The sequence below is a fragment of the Phalacrocorax carbo genome, chromosome Z (assembly GCF_963921805.1).
Source record: "Phalacrocorax carbo chromosome Z, bPhaCar2.1, whole genome shotgun sequence".
Classification (NCBI taxonomy): domain Eukaryota; kingdom Metazoa; phylum Chordata; class Aves; order Suliformes; family Phalacrocoracidae; genus Phalacrocorax; species Phalacrocorax carbo.
Window position 1 is genome coordinate 45,509,699 of NC_087548.1, and position 23,694 is coordinate 45,533,392.

General features: G+C 39.0%; 1 protein-coding gene across 2 annotated transcripts in view; it reads right to left on the reverse strand.

Moving 5' to 3' along the window:
* Nucleotides 1-19,614, reverse strand: part of FANCC (FA complementation group C) — a 90,364-nt gene extending 70,750 nt beyond the window's left edge. Inside the window, exons 1-3 of one of the 2 annotated variants that reach the window (XM_064437905.1) lie at nucleotides 19,542-19,614; nucleotides 5,278-5,451; nucleotides 3,586-3,670 (exon numbers count right to left, since the gene is read on the reverse strand). In XM_064437905.1, the coding sequence (XP_064293975.1) occupies nucleotides 3,586-3,670; nucleotides 5,278-5,442 (250 nt within the window). In that variant the 5' untranslated portion in view covers nucleotides 5,443-5,451; nucleotides 19,542-19,614. Of the gene's footprint in view, nucleotides 1-3,585; nucleotides 3,671-5,277; nucleotides 5,452-18,936; nucleotides 19,313-19,541 lie in introns of those variants that run through there. The other variant, XM_064437906.1, reaches the window with a different exon arrangement.
* Between the last annotated feature and the right edge of the window lie 4,080 nt (nucleotides 19,615-23,694).

A 23,694-nucleotide genomic window follows, 5' to 3' on the forward strand; every position in this document is an offset into this window, starting at 1 on the left:
CTAAAATGATAAAGAAAAAAAGCTCAGATAAATGATATACCGGAGCACTTTGCCAGCATAATGAGTTTACACAGATTTAGCTAGATACATTCAAACCTCAGCCTAATTGAAGCCAACTTACATTGGTGTCATAGCTATGCGAACAGTTCCCAAAAAATAAGGGACTTGTACATCTTCACAATAATCCCAGTCAAAATTATTTATTGGCTACAACCAAAAATGAAGGAGCTTCCCATAGATCTGTGAAAAGTAGGCAAGGGGACCATACAGTACTCTTTGTGCAGTACCCAATAACACTCTGAGGGCTGCTCTCAGGTTCACTGTTTTCTTTTCACAACTGCTCTGGAACTGGGGAGGAAAGATGGGAAGACTGAGAATAAGGGGTAAAGATCTTAAAATAATTATGGCAGCTGCAAAAGATAATCACATCAAAAGACCAAACACAGCCACAGAAAACTTACTCATGGGTTTTTTCCTCCCATTTTTCTAGTAACTGTGATCCCCATGGAATGGGGATGGTATGTTCATCATGGTATGCACTGAAAACCATGATCAGGATACAAATGAAGGCATTGATCTTATGGCATGAAAGAATGCTCACTACTCATGTAAGTACCTGATTAATACATCCAGAGGAACAAAATCAGTAACTGAAAGTTGGAAATCATATCCCAGAAAAGGTCACCAACTATCTAGTGGACATCTTAAGTAAGTTAACGTTGTAATTCCAACTAAAGGAATGAAAATATTCTGTAGGAAATTTAAGACAGCTTGGAAGTCATTTTGGGGAAGAAAAAAAAAAAAACACCACCACCACCACGAACAAACAAAAGCCCAAACCTTTATGATTAATCAGATTGCACTTCTTCTCTGCCAGTCTCACATCAAAAAGAAAAAAAATAAAGGCAATATTTTTCTCATAACACAGTGTGGTCTCAATCATCCTATGATAAAGTCAGTTTATAAATACCCTGTCATGAACAGAGCCAGATGCAAGGAACTAATAAGAAAACCCTAATATTACAGCCAGAAATATTCTTTTTAGAGCTTGCTATAAAATTTTACTGAAATATATCAGAAAATGTTGATTAGCTAAACCTGAACTTTCTGTGGAAATGAATGCATACATAAAAATGCACACTCACACACATATACTGACATACAGAGCCACCAAGAAATTTCCCAGCTTTTACAGCATTAGTTTGGGATTCAAGACATTTGGGCTCAAAATTCGAACCAGGAGGGTCCTACTGAGAAGATAATCCCCCAGCCCACAGAAAAAACATTGGAATTCCTCACCAAGACTGAATTCCTCATGTATCCCTTGTGGTTTAGGACCACAAGTACAGCCATGAGATTTTCTTCTGTTGTGCTTCCTTCACATTACCGTTCTAAATAAGGCTAAGTTGGTCACCTCCTGCTCAGGAGTGTTTATGAGGAGATTATTTTCCCTTGGGAACCACGCTTCCTGCACTGAGTGGTCAGCTTCCAGCACCAACAGACATTGCTCTAAGGTGATAGGCGTTGTGGTTTGGACATGATGCAGAAGTATAATGTTTTTCCTCCTCCATTTATTAGTATGAAAGACTGAATTGAACAAAATTAGTTCCTTCTACTGCGAGGGTGGCCTGGTCTCAGACACATGCCTGAATGAGCTATTTATCCAAATCAGAAATTACATGAAACCCACTTGAGAGTCAGCATCTGCTATAGCCAGCACTATCTTAAAGAATATCTTCAGAACTAGTGCCAAAAAAATTTAAAATCTGCTGAATCTAAAATGCCAGCAGTCCAAAGAGTGCTCAGGTGGCTCTAAAAAGAGGAAGTGGTGGGAATGTATAAGCAGGCATCTTCAGGTCTATTGAAACCCAAAAATCTCCTTGACTCATCTTTAAGCATTAAAGTGAAGGATTCCATTTTGAGGAAGTGAAGTTCTCTGAATTGGCTTGCTTGTAACTTTGAGACTGAAATTACCCTATGGTAAAACTCCATTCTCTTACAATCCTCAGAGGTGATGATCAACTTGCAGAAAAAGTGCTTTTTCTTGTATCAGAAAATGCTGAGGGATCCTAAAGAAGAGTAAGTAAGTAGAGGAAACCAAGAATGTATTACTGGGACTGCTGTGAAAAGGAGTCAAAAGCAGAAACAGATGGCTTTCAACTTTGATGAAAAATACAAATGAAGCTACTTTCTATACCGCCAAATATTGTCAGCTCAGAAAAACTGATGGTCTAAAGACTTGTATATTCCAAACAAAAACTTAGAAGAAAAGCACGTGTGTAATTGACACACATCAACTGTTATCAACATTCTCAAAACCTGGAACTATGATTTAAAAGGGAACCTTTTAAAAACCATTTTTAAAATAAGTCTATAAAGTATGAAAAGGCTTTTCTCAAAAGGCGGCACAAAAGCACACATTTGCTGCTCTGTGAAAGTGATCTATGTTTAAATCTAGGATTCCTTCCCAAATTTTCCTTTCAGAGGGGAAGTGCTGACATAACACACATCTACCATGTGTTTTGCAGACAAGTTCATTCTGCCTGTGCTGACTAGAAGAAGGCAAAGCCAAACCAGAAAACATATGACACTTCAGCCTAATGCCATGCTTGACTTAATAAGCCCTTCCAGGTGAACACAAAAATTGTCCTTTCCTGTATTTCCCCAAAAGGAAGCACAAAGCAGAAGAGGCAAAATGCAACTTTCATGTTGTAGTAGTAGAAGACTGGCAAAAGATTATTTTAAGGGGCTCACAGAGAAGCTCAGAATTAGTTTTCCGCTTACAAGTAGATCCCGAGTCATTTATCATCATACCAACATCTCAGTTCCTGAGAAATGTACAGGAACTGCTGGTAAGGTAGCACAAGTAGTGTCTCCTCCCTCCCAAGAGTTTTCCTGTTCCCAATTTCTTTTCTCCTCTTTATTCTCACCTACACAAATATACACTACCAGTAAGAGGCTTCTGGTTTTTCATATGCGTTTTTCCTATGTTACTGCTTTACTATTTTACTTTTGATTCAATGTGCATTTTCACTAGTTTGCAAGAGGGGAAACACACATTCAGAATAAACTCAACAAAAACAAACACAATCATAGCTTAGTAGAATTTTAGACTTATGGAAAAAAACAAACTAAGGATCAGAATAATTAATTCTTCTATATTAGCATATGTAATAGAATACTCTGATGTATAACTGGAAGAAACTTCTGTTGAAAGTAACCTCAAACACTAGATTCTGTACATTTTGAGATCCTAATAAAATGTAATTAATACAACAAGAAGGTAAGAAACATGGAAATCATGATGCACATAAACACTCACTGGGTTTAAAACCTACTGCTCCCAAGTCAAGATTCTGTAACTAATCCATGAAATTAATTATCTCAAAAAGTAAATTTAAGATTTCTCAATGCCATATATTTAAAACAACTTGGCTAACCTTTCCATCTCAATATTTACTTAAGCAAATAAGAATGCTGTGTTTTATGGAAAAAAAATCAAAGTATATAACAAGTTGTATTTTCCTAATTCCTATAGAATAAAATTTATTGAACTGCTGCAAAAATATCATTACACATTCTTACCATATCCTATAACAAAAGGATTCCAAGAAAGTCTTCCTAGAAGCTGGCCAGTTAAAGGGAACTGCTGGATTCCTACAACTGAATCCTGTTAAAACATAAAAACAAATGAAAAGATAATAAATATACTGCACATCGAAAGTAGGTTAGGAGAACTGTTAATGATATGGTTGTTGTATATTACAGTCTCAATGGTTTTGCTGTGAAATGCTCTGGAAGCAAAACACCTGCAGGTATGAAACAAACACAGAACTTCCTGGATTGGCTATAATATCATAATTCAAATAAGTTAAAGCTTAAGTAAGTAATTTCCTCACCTAATACTTAATTATGGTAGAAAATTTGTTCACTTACCTCATATCCAGTAATCAGAAAACAGAATTAGTAACCAAGATTTCATGATAATAAAAGCAAAATTAAACTATACCTTTGTTGATCCTCATTGCTTTAATATACCATCTCAGTTTCTGAAGAAATTAATACCTACTGTGGTATTTCACTAATTATCTTTCTGTTACTTTCACGTGCTTTCTTTAAATTAACTTACCTAATGACTAGCCAATAAAAAACTGGAATTTAACTTTTAAACAAATAGAAAGCAGCTTTATTATAGAAGTAGTAGACAATGCAGTTTATCTACAATCCTGTGTAGTCAATCTTATTTTTCCATTTTTTTAGCTTTACTATCTAATAAATGAAGGCTTTTAAAAATGGTGCTGTGCTGAGATAACATGCAAGTAGCAGGAACGATAACCATCTCCTGCTGCTGCAGTAAATTCCTTACATTTGTCTCACATTTGGGGCTAGCCCTAGACTTTCTGGGGCCATATTCACAAGGTCCATTTCAGGCCAAGCCTCAGATTACTTGAAGTAGCAACATTAAAAATAGATTTTTATTCCCCCTCTTAAGAAATAGACATATATAAATACGTGAAGAAACACTACTCCCCCAAAAATCTTTTACTTAAAAGGTAAATTCATTTCAGAAAAAAAATAACAACTCTGCAGGCTTCAGATAAGTAGAATATTTAAAAATAAGTACTTCCATAAGAAGTCAGCCACAGACTATAATGTAATATTTCTAAAGCTTATTATGCTGAATACATACACTGAAAAAGCCACACTTAGAAAAACATATACATAACTAAACATATAAACAACTACACTCACTTTTTAAAAAGTGCTCCGGTGAGTGCAGACAATAATTATATTACTAAAGAGAACAGCCAGCAACATATGCCAAAGATCTGATTATGCTGCTAGAATTCACTAAGTGTGCCACAATGGTGGGGTTAACGTGTCAACAGACTCTCTAAGATTTAAAGGATCAGTTACAGTTTTGCATGTTAAGGTCTTTAAATAATCCAATTTATGACCTGACAACCAGAATCAAATTCTTGTTTATTTTAAAGAGTTTTTTAAAGAGGCTAGAGCATTGGCTGGGAAATCTCACATAACAACAACCAATCAAGAAGAAAAAGCTCCTTTCACAATAAATCAGGGAAATAGGAAGCACACTCCTGGTTGCATTACCTGTGACTATTTCCCCAATTTGCCTCTCTGATCCAGCAATACATTAGGTCAATAACACAAACCTCTTTGCTACTGTTAGCTTCTGTTTTTGTCAAAACAGGGTACAGACTGTTTCTGAGGGTGTCTTTAGAACAGGTCAGTCTTCCTTTTAATGTCACTTACCATATATTTTAAAGTTTCATAAACCTGATGTAGAAACTCCTGGAGCTGGGGCAAGTGAAGGCACACATTCTTCTGGGATTCCAATGTGGTGGTTTGACCCCATTCAATAGCTTTATCCAACCAATATTCAAAGTTTAGTCTGGGCACTGTAGTGTCCTGGGCCATTCCACAATACTGAAAAAAAAGATTATAAGTCCACATCAGGCAACACTGGCTTGAAACTAAGAAAGAATATAGGAAGAAGGATTTCTGTTAACTCTTTTTGTGTTCACATGTAAAGGGGGGCGTGAGGGGTGTCTTTGTATTTACACCTCATAAGGGTGCCAATTTTCTTTGTAGTAGTAAGAGGGTAAAATAATAACCCCATTGTGACAAAGTAGCAAAGGGGGCACAGTAATCGGTAAATTACCTTGGAATGTACCACCCAGCTGTGTCTCAGGCTTTTATTATCTGAATTTGTCATCACCAGTATTTCACTCAAAGTATATTATAATAATGTGTGTGCATTTATTTAGAAAGTTTTGCCTGATGAAAAACTGAAAAATGCCTGTTTCAAGATAAATGAAAGCATTAAAATAAGGCTCAATCAAAACGAAAGGAGTTTGGGGGCCTTTGCTTGTTTTAAGTTCTACATTTGTAAATGACCATTAGTTTTAAGTGCAAACAGAATATTCACCTTAAAGAAAACTAAAAAGTTTAGTATTTCAGCTGGTTTTCTTTGTATTATTACAAAAAGTAGAGGACAAACTAAGATCACATGCAGCTTTACATATAACTCTGTTCTGAATAAAAGCTGTATCATATATCATCTATATCCAATGGCATACTTCGCAGTAAAAACTGGGTCTTTGAGAGATGAACATTATTGCCAAGCCAGACTGTTAAAATCTAACCGAATTGCCCCAGTAAAAGACACCCCAAAAAAACCCCACACGTTTTTTTCTGCTTTGCTATTATATTTTTCGTTGGCAGAAGGACAGAGAATAGCACAGCAGGCACTACACCAACCTTTAAATCTCTCTGAAAGAAACACCTCATAGGCTGAAACAGGAAACGAGCTCTTGCAGCCATTCAATCATTGTTCTTTCTGTCAAGACTGTAAAGACAACTGTCAATTAACACAAACGTGGTGGCAGTTTTCAGAAATGAACTGTTGCCCACTTGGAGACATTCAGACACTCATGGAAGCAACAGAAATCAGTGAATATTCATCACCAAAAAAAATAAACCTGAACCTGAGCAGCTGCCTTGCGAATCAAGTTTGCTTTATAAAGCTAACCCTTAAAATCACTTCACTTATATAGCATCCTAATCTGAGCCAGTCAAAAAACAAGTTTATTAATGATCTTCAGATTAATCTCTACAAGTAATGAATAAATAAATAAATACCCCATAGTGAACCACAACTATTATTTCACTTTGGATCCTGTCCAGCAAAAAAAAAAAAAGTAAAGTAAAGCTGCTGGCTTGCCAGAGTTCAATGCATATTTGCCCTAAACATTTTCAAAGTAATGTTAGCAATGCCAATGCTTTTGTGTTCTTTATTACACTCCCATTTTTACCTGCAACTGTTGCTGTCAACAGAACTCTAACAAACCTGTACACTGCCAAGATCTTACTGATCCTCTGCATATCAAAAACAGGCTAAAAGGCTTCATCACCACAGGTCTCTGAAATGACATAGGTCAAACACCCAGCAGCAATTAGCCATCAAATACTCTCATCATCACTGGGACATAACAAAGACTTTAAGAACAAATTAAAGCCAGGAACTGAATGTACAGATTTGAGTAAATTAATGTGCCTGTTTGATGTTTGCAGGTAAGATTAATCCTCCTGAGTAACTGAAGAATAAGTCCCTTAACAAAATGGCTCCTAAAAGTTTAAGAAAAAGAAGGAAAAGGAGGGGGTGAAGGGGGGGGGGAAGGGGGACCATGAAGACCAGCATTTTGTGGCCAGTCACAGGAGTTCACTATGTATTAACAGAGAATTCAAGGAACAGAGGAAATCAGAGCAAATCAGGCAGGCTTTTCTTCTATGCCAGGCACCTGTGACTACTATTCCAGTACGCAGAATGGCACAGCCATTACAGGGTGAGGAAGGTCTTTTTCCAGAAGTCTGAAATCCCAGCTCCACAATAAGAAAGGTCTTCTATCTCCCTTCTTAATTATAGCTAAACTACAGCTAATCTGGATTGCTGGTCCAGAGAGGTTTCTTAGCAACATCTTGGCTGGTCAAGAGCCATTGCCTTATAGAAAAAACTGTCAAAGACTGATGTACATTCTTGTTTAAATGCAACAAAAAAAAAAGTCAAGGAGGATGTCAGCACAAACCATAAAAGAAAGGAAATCTTAGAAGTATATCTATACTATATGTTACTAACTGCAACTATGCATTTTTTTACAGTTTCTGATAGTTAATTCCCTTAAGATACCTGTCCTGGGTATCGTGGATATGAGCAAAGCACACTGCCGTGAACAGACTTGTACTAGCCACATAAATAAACCTGTCTTTCCTTCACTGAGAAAACAAAGCACTTCTGTGTTCAGCGCTATTGAAAATCCTCAGCTGAAATGTAGTATATTTTCCACAGTTGTCTTGTAGTATGAAAGTACAAGCAAAGGACTTGAACCAAAAAAACACACCTATACATTCTAGAGTTCAGAGCCTATCTTCAGAAAGACCAATACTCAGCTTGCTCCTTTCACATCATTTTATGTCCGTCTTCTAAAAGAGAGGTCAGAAATTATAGCTGCAGTCTAATGCTCATTCATGGATGAGCTTACAGGCAAAAATGGAGAAGTCAGTTTTCCATCCCATTTCTAAAGTGGATTAAGTGACAAATAAATGTGTTTTCCTGTACAATTAATTTTCTGAAACTGCTCAAAATACTCTAATATCAGAAATAAGGAGCAAGTGATCTATATGACTAAAAGAACAGGTAATCCACACTGCATATCTGTAATAAACTGTGGTATATACACTGAAAAAAACTGAAAATAAAACATTAAGAGTGACATGAATAACAATCTTTGTCTGCACTCTTTTTGGGGGCAGGAGGCAAGGTTGAGCACTTATGTAAAGCTTTATACAAGAATTACTCTTGCCAATTCAATGGTAGCAGAATACCTTACAGTGACTGTTAGGAGCTGAATCATAGCATAGTTTGGGTTGGAAGGGACCTTTAAAGGTCATTTAAGTCCAACCCCCCTGCAATGTAAATTTTCAAGAATTATCATCACAAAAAAAATCTGCAAGTGCTAAAAATATTGCTATTATCCGTTTTGGGATACACTTACATTGTTATAAAACACATCCTGAGATGTACAGAAGAGTATATTAAAGTGACATTTCCAAGAATTGCTGCAGTGTTCATATAGGCCATTGGCCCTTGTTTAGCACTTAGTATGCACTTCAATTCATCATTGATCAAGAACATGCTTAATCCAATATGCACTAACATTTTGCTGCATCACAACACTGCTTATGCCACACTAAAAGAAAACTAGAAAAAAAATTTCCCAAGTATCTGTTCTGTTTGCAATAGCATGATTTTTTTAAACTGTACTTATATGTTTGTGTTCTTTAGAAGCCTCCAATGAGATAGTTACTATATTGGTTGTTTATTTTAACTACAGCATCTAGTCCTGAAAAGAACGATTTTATTAATATAGCTTACTCTTCTCTTCACCTCAACATAACTGGAAAGCATACAGTAAAATCACTGAATATGTAAATAACACAAAAAGAAAACATAACACACCAAGCCTGACACACAGATTGTATCTCAAAAACTGCCACAGGATATGTAGTTTATTAACAAGAGAAATATAAAACTATTTGTAATTAAATATAATTTAAATGTTCAGATCCCAGTAAGACCCAGAACATATTAGAAGAAATTATAGATAATAAAGACTTGATTAATAATTTGAGTTGTCATACTGCCAAGCATATTCCTAAAGTCTCTTTCAGGTTCATTTCCACTCTCTTCATTTAGCTGGGTCTCCTTTTATTGCAGCTGCCAAATCAAAGACTGCTTCTTATTTATGACTATTTACTCCACAATATGAGAAAATCAGAGGCTGGATTTACAGTGAATTGCCTTAAAATATCCTTTACTCTAGAAAGAAGGGGAAGAAATAGTCCTCCTCTCTCAGAACCCCCCAGTCAAACCCTCCTGGGCTTGTACTTTCAAGCACAGGGAACCCTGTGGAGCTCAGGCATGAGGGTACTTGTATCTTTCAGAAACTGAAGGCAGCATTTCTAACAAGGAATGGATTAGCTTTATTCTGTCAAGTGAGCTATCTGGATTAGTGTCTGAAATGTAACACTTCAGTCAGTAACTTTTGTTACCACATCTTGAGGCAAAGCCCTACAGTATACCAGGGCACTTCACCGAACAACAGAGTTACTGCTACATCCTACAGAACGCACACACACACAAACACCTCAACTGCCACAGCCTTCCACCTTAGGCCATACCTGAACACTATACAAAGTTTTCTGAAAAATTCTCACAACTATCTCCTTATCAAGAGTCTGAAAATGAAATATTTGTGCATTCAATATGTAAAACAGTAAAACAATGAAGATTTTTTTTCTCTTGATTTGTAGAAATATTTTAAAGTAAAACCATAAAAAGAGAACTAATCAAGTGAAAGATAAGCAACTTCCTTATTATTACAAATCCTGAAACTCAGGACTCAGCTATAATAAAAAGGGAATATGTGGATGCTAAAACATTAGAGGTCCTCAGGAAGAATTTCTGTCAATTATGGAAAATTCAGTAACAAACTTCCATAGCTTTCAGCGTCCCCAAATCTCGCTTTAATAGATTGCCAAAAATTACCACTAAACTTTTATTAATTTGTTTGTCTTTAATCTTATAAATTCAGCTGTTACTTTTAAATAAATAAAAACATTTCAAGGAGAAGGATCTTTGAGACACAATACCATTCAGGCACAATATTGCCTTATGTCACAGCATTCCAAATAAATGTGATCAAAACTTGCATTCAAGATATAAAGCTCTCATTGTATACTTTTATTTCTACCAGTGATAAGTAGCTGCACACTCCTAATAAACACTTCACTTTCGATTACTCACCTCCTCTCTCAAATCTTGCCCATCACCAACCTCAGCTTGTGAGGAAAAAAACAAAACAAGAAAACAGTTAAAATACTTAAATGACATCACGGTCCAAAGGCCCCAAGCAGAACAGGTCACCGTTGAGCTAACAGAACACATAAACATACATTCCAAATTCCAAGCTACTTTTAGGACTGTTAATACTTACAAAAGCAGTAGAACAGTCCTTTCGTGCATGTTTATTACTCTAATACATATTAGGACACTAACACTAGGAATCAGGAGGCTAGATATTAGATAAGCACTTCAGTATATTATATAAGCAAAAGATACCAGGATTCTGACTCCTTGATTAACCCCCCTTAACTCGATTATTATAGAGTATGGTTGATACACCAATAGAGCAGAAGACCATTAACTTACTGTTTCCATGTTTCAAAGATGATGACAATCATGTCACAAATTTACTACCTAATGGATGATATTTTGAGGTTATGACAAGAGAAAAAAAAGGTAGCAGTTATCCAGAACACAGATACTATTTTCTCAATTTATTATTTCTCTACGTCAAATGTCTATTAGGTTCTTTCACCTTGTCCCCACAAGCATATTTTTAATCTTCACCATGACAACTCTCCTTTTACTTGCCAAGACCAAAAAGAAAGTGTAATATATACTTAGTTAGGCAGTAAAATCAAACATGATTTATTCCCTACTTTAAAGGAAACCTATCACTAGCCCATCACATCTCCCAGACAAAATTAGAAAAAGTTTATTAGGAAAAGAGTGAATAATTTTTTTAGAAACTTCAGAAAGGCCCAAGAGTAGTAAAGACTATGTGAAAATTAAAAATATGTATTATCTATTCCTAGCATCTTACTTTTCAGTGTCCATTGTTGAGAAAATAGGTTCACAGGCTGGTTTATAGGTTGGTATTAAGTATAATTTCACCTTACTGGCAGCCCAGCAGCCAAGAATAATCTAGAGAGCAACTTCCATATTGATTGTGGACAGCATGCTTACATCCAGTGTTGATTAGTTCTGATTTTTATATTTAATAACTTTTCAAGGTAAGAGCAAGTAGGCCTATTCCTCTTTGGGCCTCCATCCACAGATATTTTACAGCAACAACAAACCACTATTATAGAAAACTGCCTGTCTATATGCAGACTTTCCAAATTAAAACTAATTGCATACAAATATATCTTCCTCTGGAAATAAGACCAAAGAACAGAGTTTTGCCAAAAGAAAGGAACCAACAGAAGTAGACACTCCAGAAAGAAGAGCTGCTTTGCAGGGAGATCTGGATAGGCTGGAAGAGTGGGCCAGCAAGAACCTTATGAAGTTCAACAAGGAAAAGTGTAAGATCATGCACCTGGGAAAACATAATCCAGGAATGCAGTACAGACTGGGATCCACCTGGCTGGAGATCAGCTCTGTCGAGAGGGACCTGGGGGTCCTGGTGGACAGGAAGCTCAACATGAGCGAACAGTGTGCTGCTGCGGCCAAGAAGGCCAACAGGAGGCTGGGTTGCATCAAAAAGGGCATCACCAGCAGAGAGAAAGAAGTCATCATCCTGCTCTACTCAGTGCTTGTCAGGCCACACCTGGAATACTGTCTACAGTTCTGGTCCCTGCTATACAAAAAGGATGTGGACAGGCTGGAAGGGGTCCAGAGAAGGGCCACCAAGATGATCAAAGGACTGGGAAGCTGCCATATGAGGATAGGCTGGGAGAACAGAGTTTGTTCAGCCTTGAGAAAAGGAGGCTTAGAGGGGATCTCATCACCATGTACCAGTACTTAAGGGGTAGCTACAAAGAAGATGGACACTCCCTTTTTACCAGGAGTCCCATGGAGAGGACAAGGGGGAATGGACACAAGTTGCTCTTGGGGAGATTCTGATTAGACACAAGAGGGAAATTTTTCACATTGAGGACAGTCAACCATTGGAATAATCTCCCCAGGGAAGTGGTTGACTCGGCCACGTTGGACACCTTTAAGAGTCATCTGGACAGGGTGCTGGGCCATCTTGTTTAGACTCCACTCTTCATAGAAAGGTTGGACTAGATGATCCCTGAGGTCCCTTCCAACCTGAGATTCTGTGATTCTGTGAACACTGGCTAAGCAGCACGCTAAATCTGGTAATCTAAATAGCTGTCAAGCATATGGGTGGCATTATAATTCACCATTTAGACTAACAATTCTTCTAGGTAAAGTAATTAACTCCTCTATTTTGCTCCTCTGTATTTGTTTCCGCTATTTAGTCCAATAATTAGTATTTTAAAAATTTGTCAGCTCTACCTTCTGAATTACATTATCAGGTCTCACTGGAAAAAGAGCCCAATTTTCATCTTCAGGGGACTCTGGCCACTAACAGGGCTACTTTCATGGACAGCATAGGTACTGAACCTCTTGCACAGGATTAACCTGAGTAACATCACTAACAGCAAAATTATGTTTCTAGCTGCATTCGGTTGCCCTGCGGGACTGGAGAAGACTCAATGACCTGAGGAAGCATGCATTGATGGGATTCATACAAGATCTCACTTTCTAGAGCACTCCAGAGACACAACACCTCCCTCTCTCCCCAAAAGGACTATATGTTCATAATAAGGCCTTCTCCTTCCCATTCATCAGGCTATAAGCATCATGAGCAAAAAAATACTATTTATTAGCTTTCCCTGATAACAGCAACCACTTAACACAAAAATTAGTTTTAAAACTTTCTGATTCTGATGGCAGGCTTGTATCGCAGCAGATCTTCCTTCTGACCTACCCCATCTCAAGCAGCTAAGAATAAAACCTTATTTAATGGGAAAGGCAGAAATAACATCTCAGCATATCCATCTAACTCTTATCTTTTGCCCAAGGGAATAGCAAAAGACTTTTAGGAGAGATACTGCTGAATTTTACAGATGTTATTTGTTACCTTTCTATAATGAACCTTAACAGGACAACAAGGCAATTATTTATCACTTCCATATCCAAAAAATGCAATTACAAGCCCACAGAATGGATGACTATGTTTCTAGGCCTAAACTGAATACAAAGTCTGATCACAAGCTGCTGGAAATCGCTCCTGCAAGAAACACACCAAGTTAGTTATTAAGACTCCAACACCACAAGTATTGATTTTTTGAAGTTAAGAGGAGAAAACAGACAATGAGGTGAAGTACATTTGTGTCTCTGGCAGAAGGTTCTGTACCACACCATACGATGCCCTAATTTAAAAGGATTTCAATGTCAGGACTAGCCAGATCAAAATCCAGCAAGGCCCACATAAAGCTGTCTGTACCACACGGCAGGGAATCAGAGGCATATACAAAATGGAAATTTGTTTCAAGGCAATAAAGCAAATCCCAGATATGACCAGTGCACACTGACGTTAAGCAGATCAAGATGCCTTCCAAAACAAAAGCCAGACTTGAAAGAAACAGGGGGCTTCTAGCTCACCCTTTAACTCCTTGCTTGTTCTTCCATATCTGAATTTCTTACCTCCCATCAGTACACAGAGATCTGCCACAGAAAGGTAAAAACAATATATGACAAAATACAGCAGAAGCTAGAAATGACATACTGGGCATGGTGAATGGAGCACAAACAGGTACACATCTTGTTAATCTTGTAGAGATGGGTCAGTGAAGTACGTGTCCTTTCAATGTATTTCCTCAGTAAAGCAAAAACTTACATACTTTGTCTTGTACAATCTACATAGCAAACCTAGAATATCATCTTCCTCCAACTAAGCTGTGAGGTAGATTCTGCAAATGGGTAGCACGGTCCAAAAATATTCACCTTTGTTTCACCATTTAAAAAAATAAAAGGGAGGAGGGGGTGGGGCAGAAGACAGGAACACAATCTATTTAGACATAGAGAATTACTAGCCTGCCTTTCTTCAATTAAAGTGTAAGTTAACACTAATGGGCTTCATGCTTCCAACAATTTTGCTTCTTTAATAGCCATCCAACTATGCTAAATTCAAGATATAAGACACAGATATAAGACAATACCTGGTCCATACTGCCTATGGTATTGATACCCAGAGCTGTTCATACAGTGTAATGCGTTGTCTTGCTCATACCAAGTGAATTCCTTTTCTCTGAAAATCTCTAGAACCGTTTAAGAATCTCTAGTATTGACTATAGTAATGAAGCCCATACCTTTCATTGAAATTCTTCAGCTCTACAGTTAAAGCATTTCTACATAGGAGTAAGGAAACAGAAGCACAAACAGAAAATGACTTATCCAAAGTCACTGAGGAAACAAAGGACATAAAGAGATAAAAGACACAAATCTCATATGTTCTAGCCCATTAGACAACACCGCTTCTCAAGGATTTCCTGTTATTCAACCTGAGCTCCTCAAGCATGACACACTGGTTTATGCAACAGTGAAGGGCAATATTCCACCAAAAAGAAAATGACCACACAACAATCATGGGAAAGTATTTTCTTCCCAAGTTTTATTATACAGACTTACTTTTGTATGAACTGTAGTGACAGCATAATATGTGTAAGTAAAAACGATACATGTTTATTCTAACATCAGCTGAGGCTACTGAAATCCTGTGAAAAGCATTCACATTGGCCACACAAAACGAAGGCAAGTTGCAAATGGAAGAATGCATTTCTCTTCAACATAAAAAAGCCCCACTTATCAAAGCATCTCATACTTTTCTCCCCTCTCTCCCTGACTACTCAGACCCAGATACAGCCACAGAATAAAATCTTCTGAATAAAGATGTATTTATAGGACTAAGTACACCTGACAGAAAAAGAAAAATGTATTCTTCAGAAGAATAAGAATAACTTAATGACATCCTCATCAACATTTACACCTTTTTGTTGTACATTATTTTAACACACTCCCACAGACACTTGTCCCTGGAGTCCATTGACAAGGTTTCATGCTATTCACAGGCATTAAATCAGTCTATTCATTCTTTGCAAACAAGAAGAGATAAGTTTCCTCAGAAACATCTAAAGCAAAGGCTTTCAGTGATTCACTCAGTCAAACTCATACTGCAGCAAGAATTAGCTATGTAAGCATTTAGACTGGAGTCAGAGCACTGGCATTCAAAGCAATGAGGCACTGATTTGGGGAATTCTCAGTCACAATTATTCCTGCATATTCTATGAGCATGTACTTTCTAGTGTGCTAATAGTGGATCCTGTGACTTGGCAGTAAAAATTTTATCACATCTGTTCAGGAAAAAACACTCACAATTTAGCAATACCACTCTTGGCATGATATTAAAGCTATATATTTCTGATATTCTATGGGAAGGGAGTTCCTTATGAATTTCCGTCAGCTGGTGATAGATGAGAACTTTTAATGTACAGCATAGGAAATTAGTATTAGCTAGTGGTATGTCTCTTGCCCTCTTCTCCTTGGACATTCACATATGTCAATCTACTTGTATATTATGATACGTTATTACAGTCACTGTTCGGAATATTTCAATACTGTCACATAGTCAATCAAGATTTATAAAACAAACATGTCTAGTGAATCTTCTAGCAGGGAGGAAGGACAGCCTTGCAGTTTGGCCTCAGGAGTCAGAAATCTAGAAGTCTGATTCTCACTCCTGACACATCCCACACGTGACACTAAAGAAGTCATTTAAGTTTCCAAGGCCTGTTCTACTGTACCTCTACAGGAGCCTGATTAGTACTTTGCTAATTTTAATGTTTAATGGTAGAGTGTACTTCTTTTACTTTTTTTTTTTAATCAAACTAAAAATACATATCTGATAATATCAGATTCGCTCCACTTGCAGGTAAAAAGAATTTATTCTTGTCAAATATTAACAAAGTTACTGTGCTGCAGGAGCCACATGGACTTCGTTTTCCAACATTACCACAACTGATGCTGTGCAGATTACATTTAAGCAAGTCATCTGTCTTTAGATTGTGTCCAATAATATCTGTAAAATTCATGACTAGTTATGTTTATGAAAATGTAACTCATGGCATCGCTTTCCTACAGATTTATCTTTATGATTTATTTATTATTAATTTAGGTTTAGTTAGTTCATGATTAATACTAAAAAAAGAGTATATTTTTGTACTAGGGATAGAGTGTTCAACTCTGAATTGTCACAAGCTATTTGCCATAGCCATCTAAAAATCAATATTATTTCTATAGTGAAATGCACGACTAAGTCTTACTAATTTTTAAATACTTTTGCAATACCCACAAAGTTATTAGCCATCACAAAGGAAAAATTATTTAACATATTCTACACTCCTGTAACCCACAAAGTAGCTATGTGGTCCTAAAGTGGTCTCAGAAGTTGGTGGGATTTGCAACCAAATTTCAAGACACAAAGGATTTTTTAATTCCAAAGCTACATGAAAGAAAATACAGATTTTTAATAAGCATTATCACTGACTTCATTTTAGCAACATTAATAATAATGACAGTAATTTATGATAGCATTAACCAGAAAATTCAGTCTGGGAATACCCTACTTGATGAAAATTACAATTGTTTAATCCAAGATTTAGCTTGATTTTTGAAAGCTGTTCTAGTGTTTGTACATGCAATAAGATCTTTACAACCTGGCATACTTTTGCACATTTTTTAGTTCAGCTGGCACAAAATATGCCATATTCACAGACAAAATTCTGATAAGTCAAGACTGAAGATTTTTATTTGTCATTAATCTCATCCAATATATGCATCTTCCTGTAAATATGAAAAACCATTCTATGTATATCAAAGGACTCTAAGATTTTCTGAATTATTGTTTCAGGAAGAAATTGTTTCACCCATCCTTCATCCTTCACAAGATCCTTCACGCACCTTTTGAATTATATCTTTGTTAAACAAACAGCACCTTCACAGCTGTAGGTCAGTATACTGAAACATATGGTTTAGGGGAAAAGAAAGAAAAGAAATAATGGTTTAAAAGTACATTGAGTGCACAAGGCTGCTCCATTAACAGGAGAACAACTGCATGTACTACCTTCAGATTGGTATCCTTTGTTGCTCTAACTCTCCATAACATCACCCTTAAAACCACAACTCTTTTAGCCAGTGTATCCTATGGCTCAATTCATGCGCATACCACCCAGCTGGCTCATTTGCACGTGCTGAGTAGACAGAGGACTACTGCCAAACAAAATGTGGAACGAGTGTCTCTATCTTTGACCCTGCCCTCAATTTCTAGAAAATATATAGGAATTGAATTATCTTCAAACCTTTACCCTGCTTCCAAACTTGGTTAATATTGACTAACGTGTTCAGTTCTTAGCAGCCAAAGACAGGAAGGATCTGTGGTATCACACAGATATCATTACCTGAGGAAACTAAGACAAAAACCACGAAATTCTTATCAACACTTGATCCATGCCTCTCAGTGAAAAGACAACCTTCAGGATCTGTGCCCGACTCATACTTTCCCGCTGCCATGTTCTCTAAGGCCAAGGCTCCACTGAGGGACAAGATTAGCAGTATAGCAGCGTTTACATTCTCTTTACAAACCCATCAGTGGAGGACAACCATCGTAGCCATTCAGCAGGCCTGCTTCTGTCCAAGAGATGGCAGTGGTGAACAAACAGCCACATAGGAAAGAGAGACTGCAACAGGGAGGGGAAAAAGGACAAGTAACAAGTAAGAGGGCTTTCGAGCAATGCCAAGATTCAACAGAGAGATGCCCGTAGGCCTGTCAGTAGCTCACAATGTAGTTTGATAACTTCAATTTCTGCTTCAAATGTCATATGATTATGAACTCTTATGTCACAATTTTTGAACCTTGAGCAAAGAGGGAAGATGAAGATAAAAACAAGTAACACTGTAGATAATCCATCTAACTCTGAATCTAAATTGAATGTTACTTCGTTTAGTGGCTGCAGACAGGAAAGCTTTCCTTTTTCAAAAGAGATTCATAGAGTTTGCACTCAGGGGAACAAAAAAAAAAAGATCTTCAGGTCCTTAAAATTACATACTGGAAAAAAATCCCAAATTCTTAGTATTCTCCTGGTTTTCAAAGGCCTGTCCCACAAATTCTACCGAAAGGATTCTTCACTGTGATATAGAGCTATAACCATTAACCCCTTTTTAGTTATTCTTCCACATCAAAAATGATGATTTGTTAAGATTTTGAGAGCGTAGTTAACTACTTACATTTGTGAACCAATACCAAAAATAAAAATGGGAACTTCTCCCAACACTTACAAGGCATTGGTCTTCCCTAAACTTTGGTTTAAATAGAAGGACAGCTACACAATCTGACAGTATACTAAAAAAGCATACTGTGTGGAAGTTCCTCCTCTAGAGCAGATGTCCGGAAGCATCAGACTGCACAGAAGAAAAGTTGGGACATCTGCTGAGTCAGAAACAAAGCTGTAAACTTTCCACTCCCTCTCTCTGTGAACGATCTAGGGAGGTATCCAGGTATTACAGCTGCACTGACCTTGTACACATTTCACAAAATGACATTTTATCGCTCACTTTCCCGAGTTCCTAGAATGAAGAGGAATAGCAAGATGCAGAGAGCGCAGATGTGCAAGTCTCTTTTTTTCCCCAAGTGTTTTCACTTGCAACCAAGCACCAGCTGTTACCTGGGACGCGCATGCGCTCCAGGAACCTTCCTCTACCACGGGCCATTCCACCTCCCGCAACCCGCTGCCTGACCGGCGTTCTCACCGGAAGGCTCAGCCCTTGCCTGGGGAAGCACCGCACAGCGGCCTCCCCCGCGCCTACAGGCGGGGACGAGGCACCGCGGCGGCACGGCCTCGCACACCGAACACGGCCGCTGCGGGCACGGAAGAGCGTTCCGGGGGGAGCCGGGGCGGCTCGCCCCGACCCCTCGGTGCCGGCACCGGGCCCCTCGGCCGGTTCCTTGCCGCCAGCTGCGGCGGGGAGCGCCCCCCCCCCGGGGGCGGCGGCTGCGGAGGCCGGCCGCCCCCGCACGCCCTCTCCACAGCACGACCCCGACTGCCGCCCGCACACCGGCGCATGCGCCAACCCTCCGCCAGGCGCCTGCGACCACCACCGAGGCGAGGCCACCAGGGGCGGGACAGGAAACACCGCCCCCCCTTTCAGTCAGTGGGAAGGGCCCCGCCGCCGCGGCGGAGTCCCCCGTTCCGGGAGAAGGAACGGGGACCCGCGCCCTGCGCCCCGTCCCTCACCGGCCCTCGGCCCCGCCCCATCCCCACCGCCTTACCCCGACGCCCTGCTCGCGCCGCCGGTTTGGGATTTTCGCGCGCTCCGCCGCGCGCCTGCGCGAGGGGGCGGGGCGGGGGCGGGGCAGCGTTAGCCGCCGGGCCCATGCGTGGGCTCGGATACTGCACCGTGAAGGGGCTCCGGGGGGGCTCCGAGGGGTTCCGGGGGGGGCTCCGGGGTGCGTGTGTTGCCTGCCTAACCAAAAATGTATGGGGCGAAACAGCACGAGATGGGTAAAGCCTGTGCGAGGGCCAAGCTAACGACTGTGCAGGGAGGTGAAAGTGATGAGGCGTTGTGACCATTTGGCTGTGGTGGCCCGGTGAGGGTCCCTGCCCGGGGCCCACTGCTCTGGTCTCTGACCACGAATGAATAAAACGCTTTGTTTCCCCCCCTTTCTGGTAGGGCTAAGTGCAAAACCTATTAAACTTCGGCTTGTTTTCCAACTTGTCAACACCAACAGGCCTTTTCACCTGTCTGAAACAAAAGCAAACATTACGAGTACAGATGTACAGTAGATAAGAAACTTTGAATAAACCTAGGGTTTGAAAAAAGACCTGATTAACTGAAATTTGTGCTGGTGCTAAAATCAGAAATGCACCCATGGTGCACTTTACTAGCCCTCAATTTGTTAAAAAGCTTCAGTAGTAAACTGCCAAGGCCTGTATTCTGTCACTTAGCCGCTGCTGAGTTATGCTCGTCCTCAAGGAAATCTTGAGGACCTGGTGATGATGTGCTGAAGATACCGACGCTGCACAACCTGACTACTTAGTGCAGCTTTGCTCACCCCTCACTAGACCACTCACACACTCCTATCTTCTTCACCTTCCTGTCATTCTTCCTCTTTGGCTCATCTGCTCAACTCCTCCTCCTATTCACCCTTGTAGTTTTCCCACCCCTGACTGGTTTTGCCTCCACACTCACTACTTGCAGTGAAGAGGTGGTGGGAAATTGCTGCTCTATTTCTACCTGTCTTTTTGAGAAGCCATCAGCACTTAAAATTTCTTTATTTTCTATCTCTTCCTCCTCCCAAATATGTATGCTTACACCACTTCGTCCTTTCTTCCTCCTTGAAGAAACTGTGGACAGTGAGGCACTCATTGCGATCCTAACTACAGAAAAACAAATTATTTGAAAGAACAAAGTCACTAAGGGAAAAAAGGACGTATCTTGAACTTAGGTTGGAATGTATCTATTCAGATGGCTTTTAAATTAAATCCCACTGACATCGTTAGTCTGAATTGACAGGCTTGTTTTTATTAGATTTATGTTCAAGATTTGTACTCTGCATGAATGTAGGACTACCACTGCTGCTAAAGCTGAAGTTGCCATTTTCCTCCTTACAATTTACCTGGTCCAGCTGATGTTCAAACTCCTTATTCTCATTCTGCTTTTGTACTCATCTGTTCAGATTTTGTGCCAGTATGTCATCTTTTCTGATCACCACTGCTTTCAGTTTTCTGTAAAATGAGACAAAATGCCATTCAGTACAAAAGCAAATTCAACCTACCCTGTATAGTGAAATTCCCCATGAATGAATACTTGCGTTACCTTTTTTCATTTCATCCTATCAAACCAGCAACCCCCTTAAGGCTTGTCTGTGAAAGTTTCGAAGTACTTTCTTGGGAGACAGCGACTGCTCACCAGGCAACCCACCAAGGCAAACTGGCGGGGATGTTTCCCACACATCCAGCACATCTGCAGAGCACAACTGAGAACTTTGGGTGTAATGCCTATATTTGCACTCCAAGTCCGGTTCATAACTCATTCAAGTCTTTAATCATTCTACTCCTTCTCTTTCTTGTCAAATGAAAACACAGGAGAATTTCTATTTGTTTTCTACCATCAATTGTGTTAACACTTCCTTAGATGTCAGCATTATTAATTATTTAATTGCTGAAATGTGTAACTGTTGTGGTACAGTGGAATAAGCTTGAGTGCAAGAAGTTTGATAACATAATTTTTCATCTTTCTGATTGAACATATTCCATTGTTGTCCCATGTCTGTTTCTAGCCCATAGTCACAGAGCAGCAAAAATCAGCCTTTGTGAATCAGCTGTTTATACCATCAGCAGAGCCAATTTTCTTCTTGCAATGCAAGAAGCCATATCCCAGTTCTCATGCACACCTAGACATATGGCCAAGGATCACTGTAATATACCAGAAGCTGTGAAAAATAAACCCAGGAATTTTAAAAAAAAATTTTAAAAGGCATTTAAGAAAGTCATGGGAAAGGGTATGGTACACAGATGTAATAAAATAGGAATAAATATAATAGCAAAGATGAAATAAAATGGCTAATATGCATAAACTCCAGTGGGTGGAAGGAACACTTGGTAGTATTACCTTCAAATGACCCTCATGTTAAATAGTCACAAAATAACTGGCAATGATATGAATAATGAATTAGGTCGTACAAATCAAGTGATTGCCAATACAAATGTTATGTTACTTCAGACATGCTGTGTGCAGTTTGCCACTCTCCTACATTTAATAAATGCAAAACATTTGAGTGTTAAAAAAATGTTATTGGGATCGTTTTTTGTGGTCTTGATCTTTAATAGCAGGTACTACTACACTTAGAGCTAATCCAGCTGCCTCATCTCAAACAGAGAATTACTAATAGTAAATATTTGAAACTTCCAAAAAACATTTGAAACTCTTAGAAGTCACCAGAAATAGTACTGTTTTAAGTAAGAATGCTGTGATTTCAAAACCTGAATGTTTAGGTAAGGGTCTTCCAAATACTGGAGAATTGCTTGCGGCTCCCTGAGGACCCTAGCAATCTTCTCTTCTGCAAGGTATGTTGCAAAAGCCCCCTGTTAAGTTGGCACTTAGATGAGATGGAGGAGATAGTACACTTTGGTTCAGGGCAAAAAAAATCACCATTTTGTCTTTTGGCCAGTATTAATTTGGTAGGAAAATAATTCCCTGTTGGGGGAAAAGGAGGAAATATATCTTTGACAGGTTTTGGAAAAATAAAAAAAAAGAAAAAAAAGCCCCAGCTGTTTGAGGCTGCTCAGAGGTTTGGAATGTTAGAATAAATACTGGGGGAGATAGATTGATGGGACAAACTGCAGGTGAGGCACACAAAGGTGCGTGGTAAATATAATTTATCAGTGCACATGACCACCACATATGTAATGTATTTTATGCACATTATAGTGATTAGCTAAAGAGCACATACTGCTTTAAGCAACAGAAGGGCTACTTAAACAAACAAATGCACAGTACCAAGCAAAATGCCCTCAGACCCTTTAGCTGAAGTGAATGTGATACGTGCCTTCATCTAGGTCTGTGGCTAGTTCAAAATGGTTGCTACAAGACAACGAGGAGCTAATGCAGCTGCTGCATACATATTGTTGTCCCTTATGGATGGAATTGGAACTGCCCAAGTATGAGAGTGGCAAGCAAAGCAATAGTAATATTTGCGAGGTTTCCTGTCCTTCCAGAGAATACCACAGTGTGTAACAAGGCATCGATACGTTTTGGTTTGCTGCTGTTTGCTAGCCACATTGGGGGATTTCTGAATAGGCAGATGTGTGATTACTAGCTGGTGATTATATCTTTAGAAATTTCCCCACTAAAATACTGTATTTGGGGTGACTGTTAGTGTAATAGCGAGGCATACTAACATCCCTGAGTTCCAGGTGATCATTGTCTCCCCTATCCCCCATGCACTTTTCAGTATAATTTCATGGTTCAGCATTGCGTATGCTTTCTGTGCTGTTCTATGAAAGAAACAAAGAACCACCTCGGTAACAAGAGGTGGAGTTGCTTCTTGGAGGCACCAGGCTCTGCAAATCTGATTGATGGTCTTTGTGAGTGGTGCTTGTCACACTGTCTTTATGTTGACACTGGAATAAGTTTTCCTCTCCTTTTGGTTGCTGATTTTCTGCTTGTTCTTTTGCTATGACAACCTGGAGAGGATTACCTGCTCCTAAGAAGGGCAGGAACATTTGCTCTATTCCATGTCCTAAGTGATAGATGAATATGTTTGTTTTCCTCTTATTGCAAATACTATCGAGTCTTTAGCTGGGAAGCCTCTGTGGGGTTCTAAAAAATTGCCTCTGCATAGGCCAATGGTATTGAATGCTCCTTAAACCAGACCTGAGGAGTTCTCCTAGTATCTATTAAAGCTGTGCCCTTGGTATTTC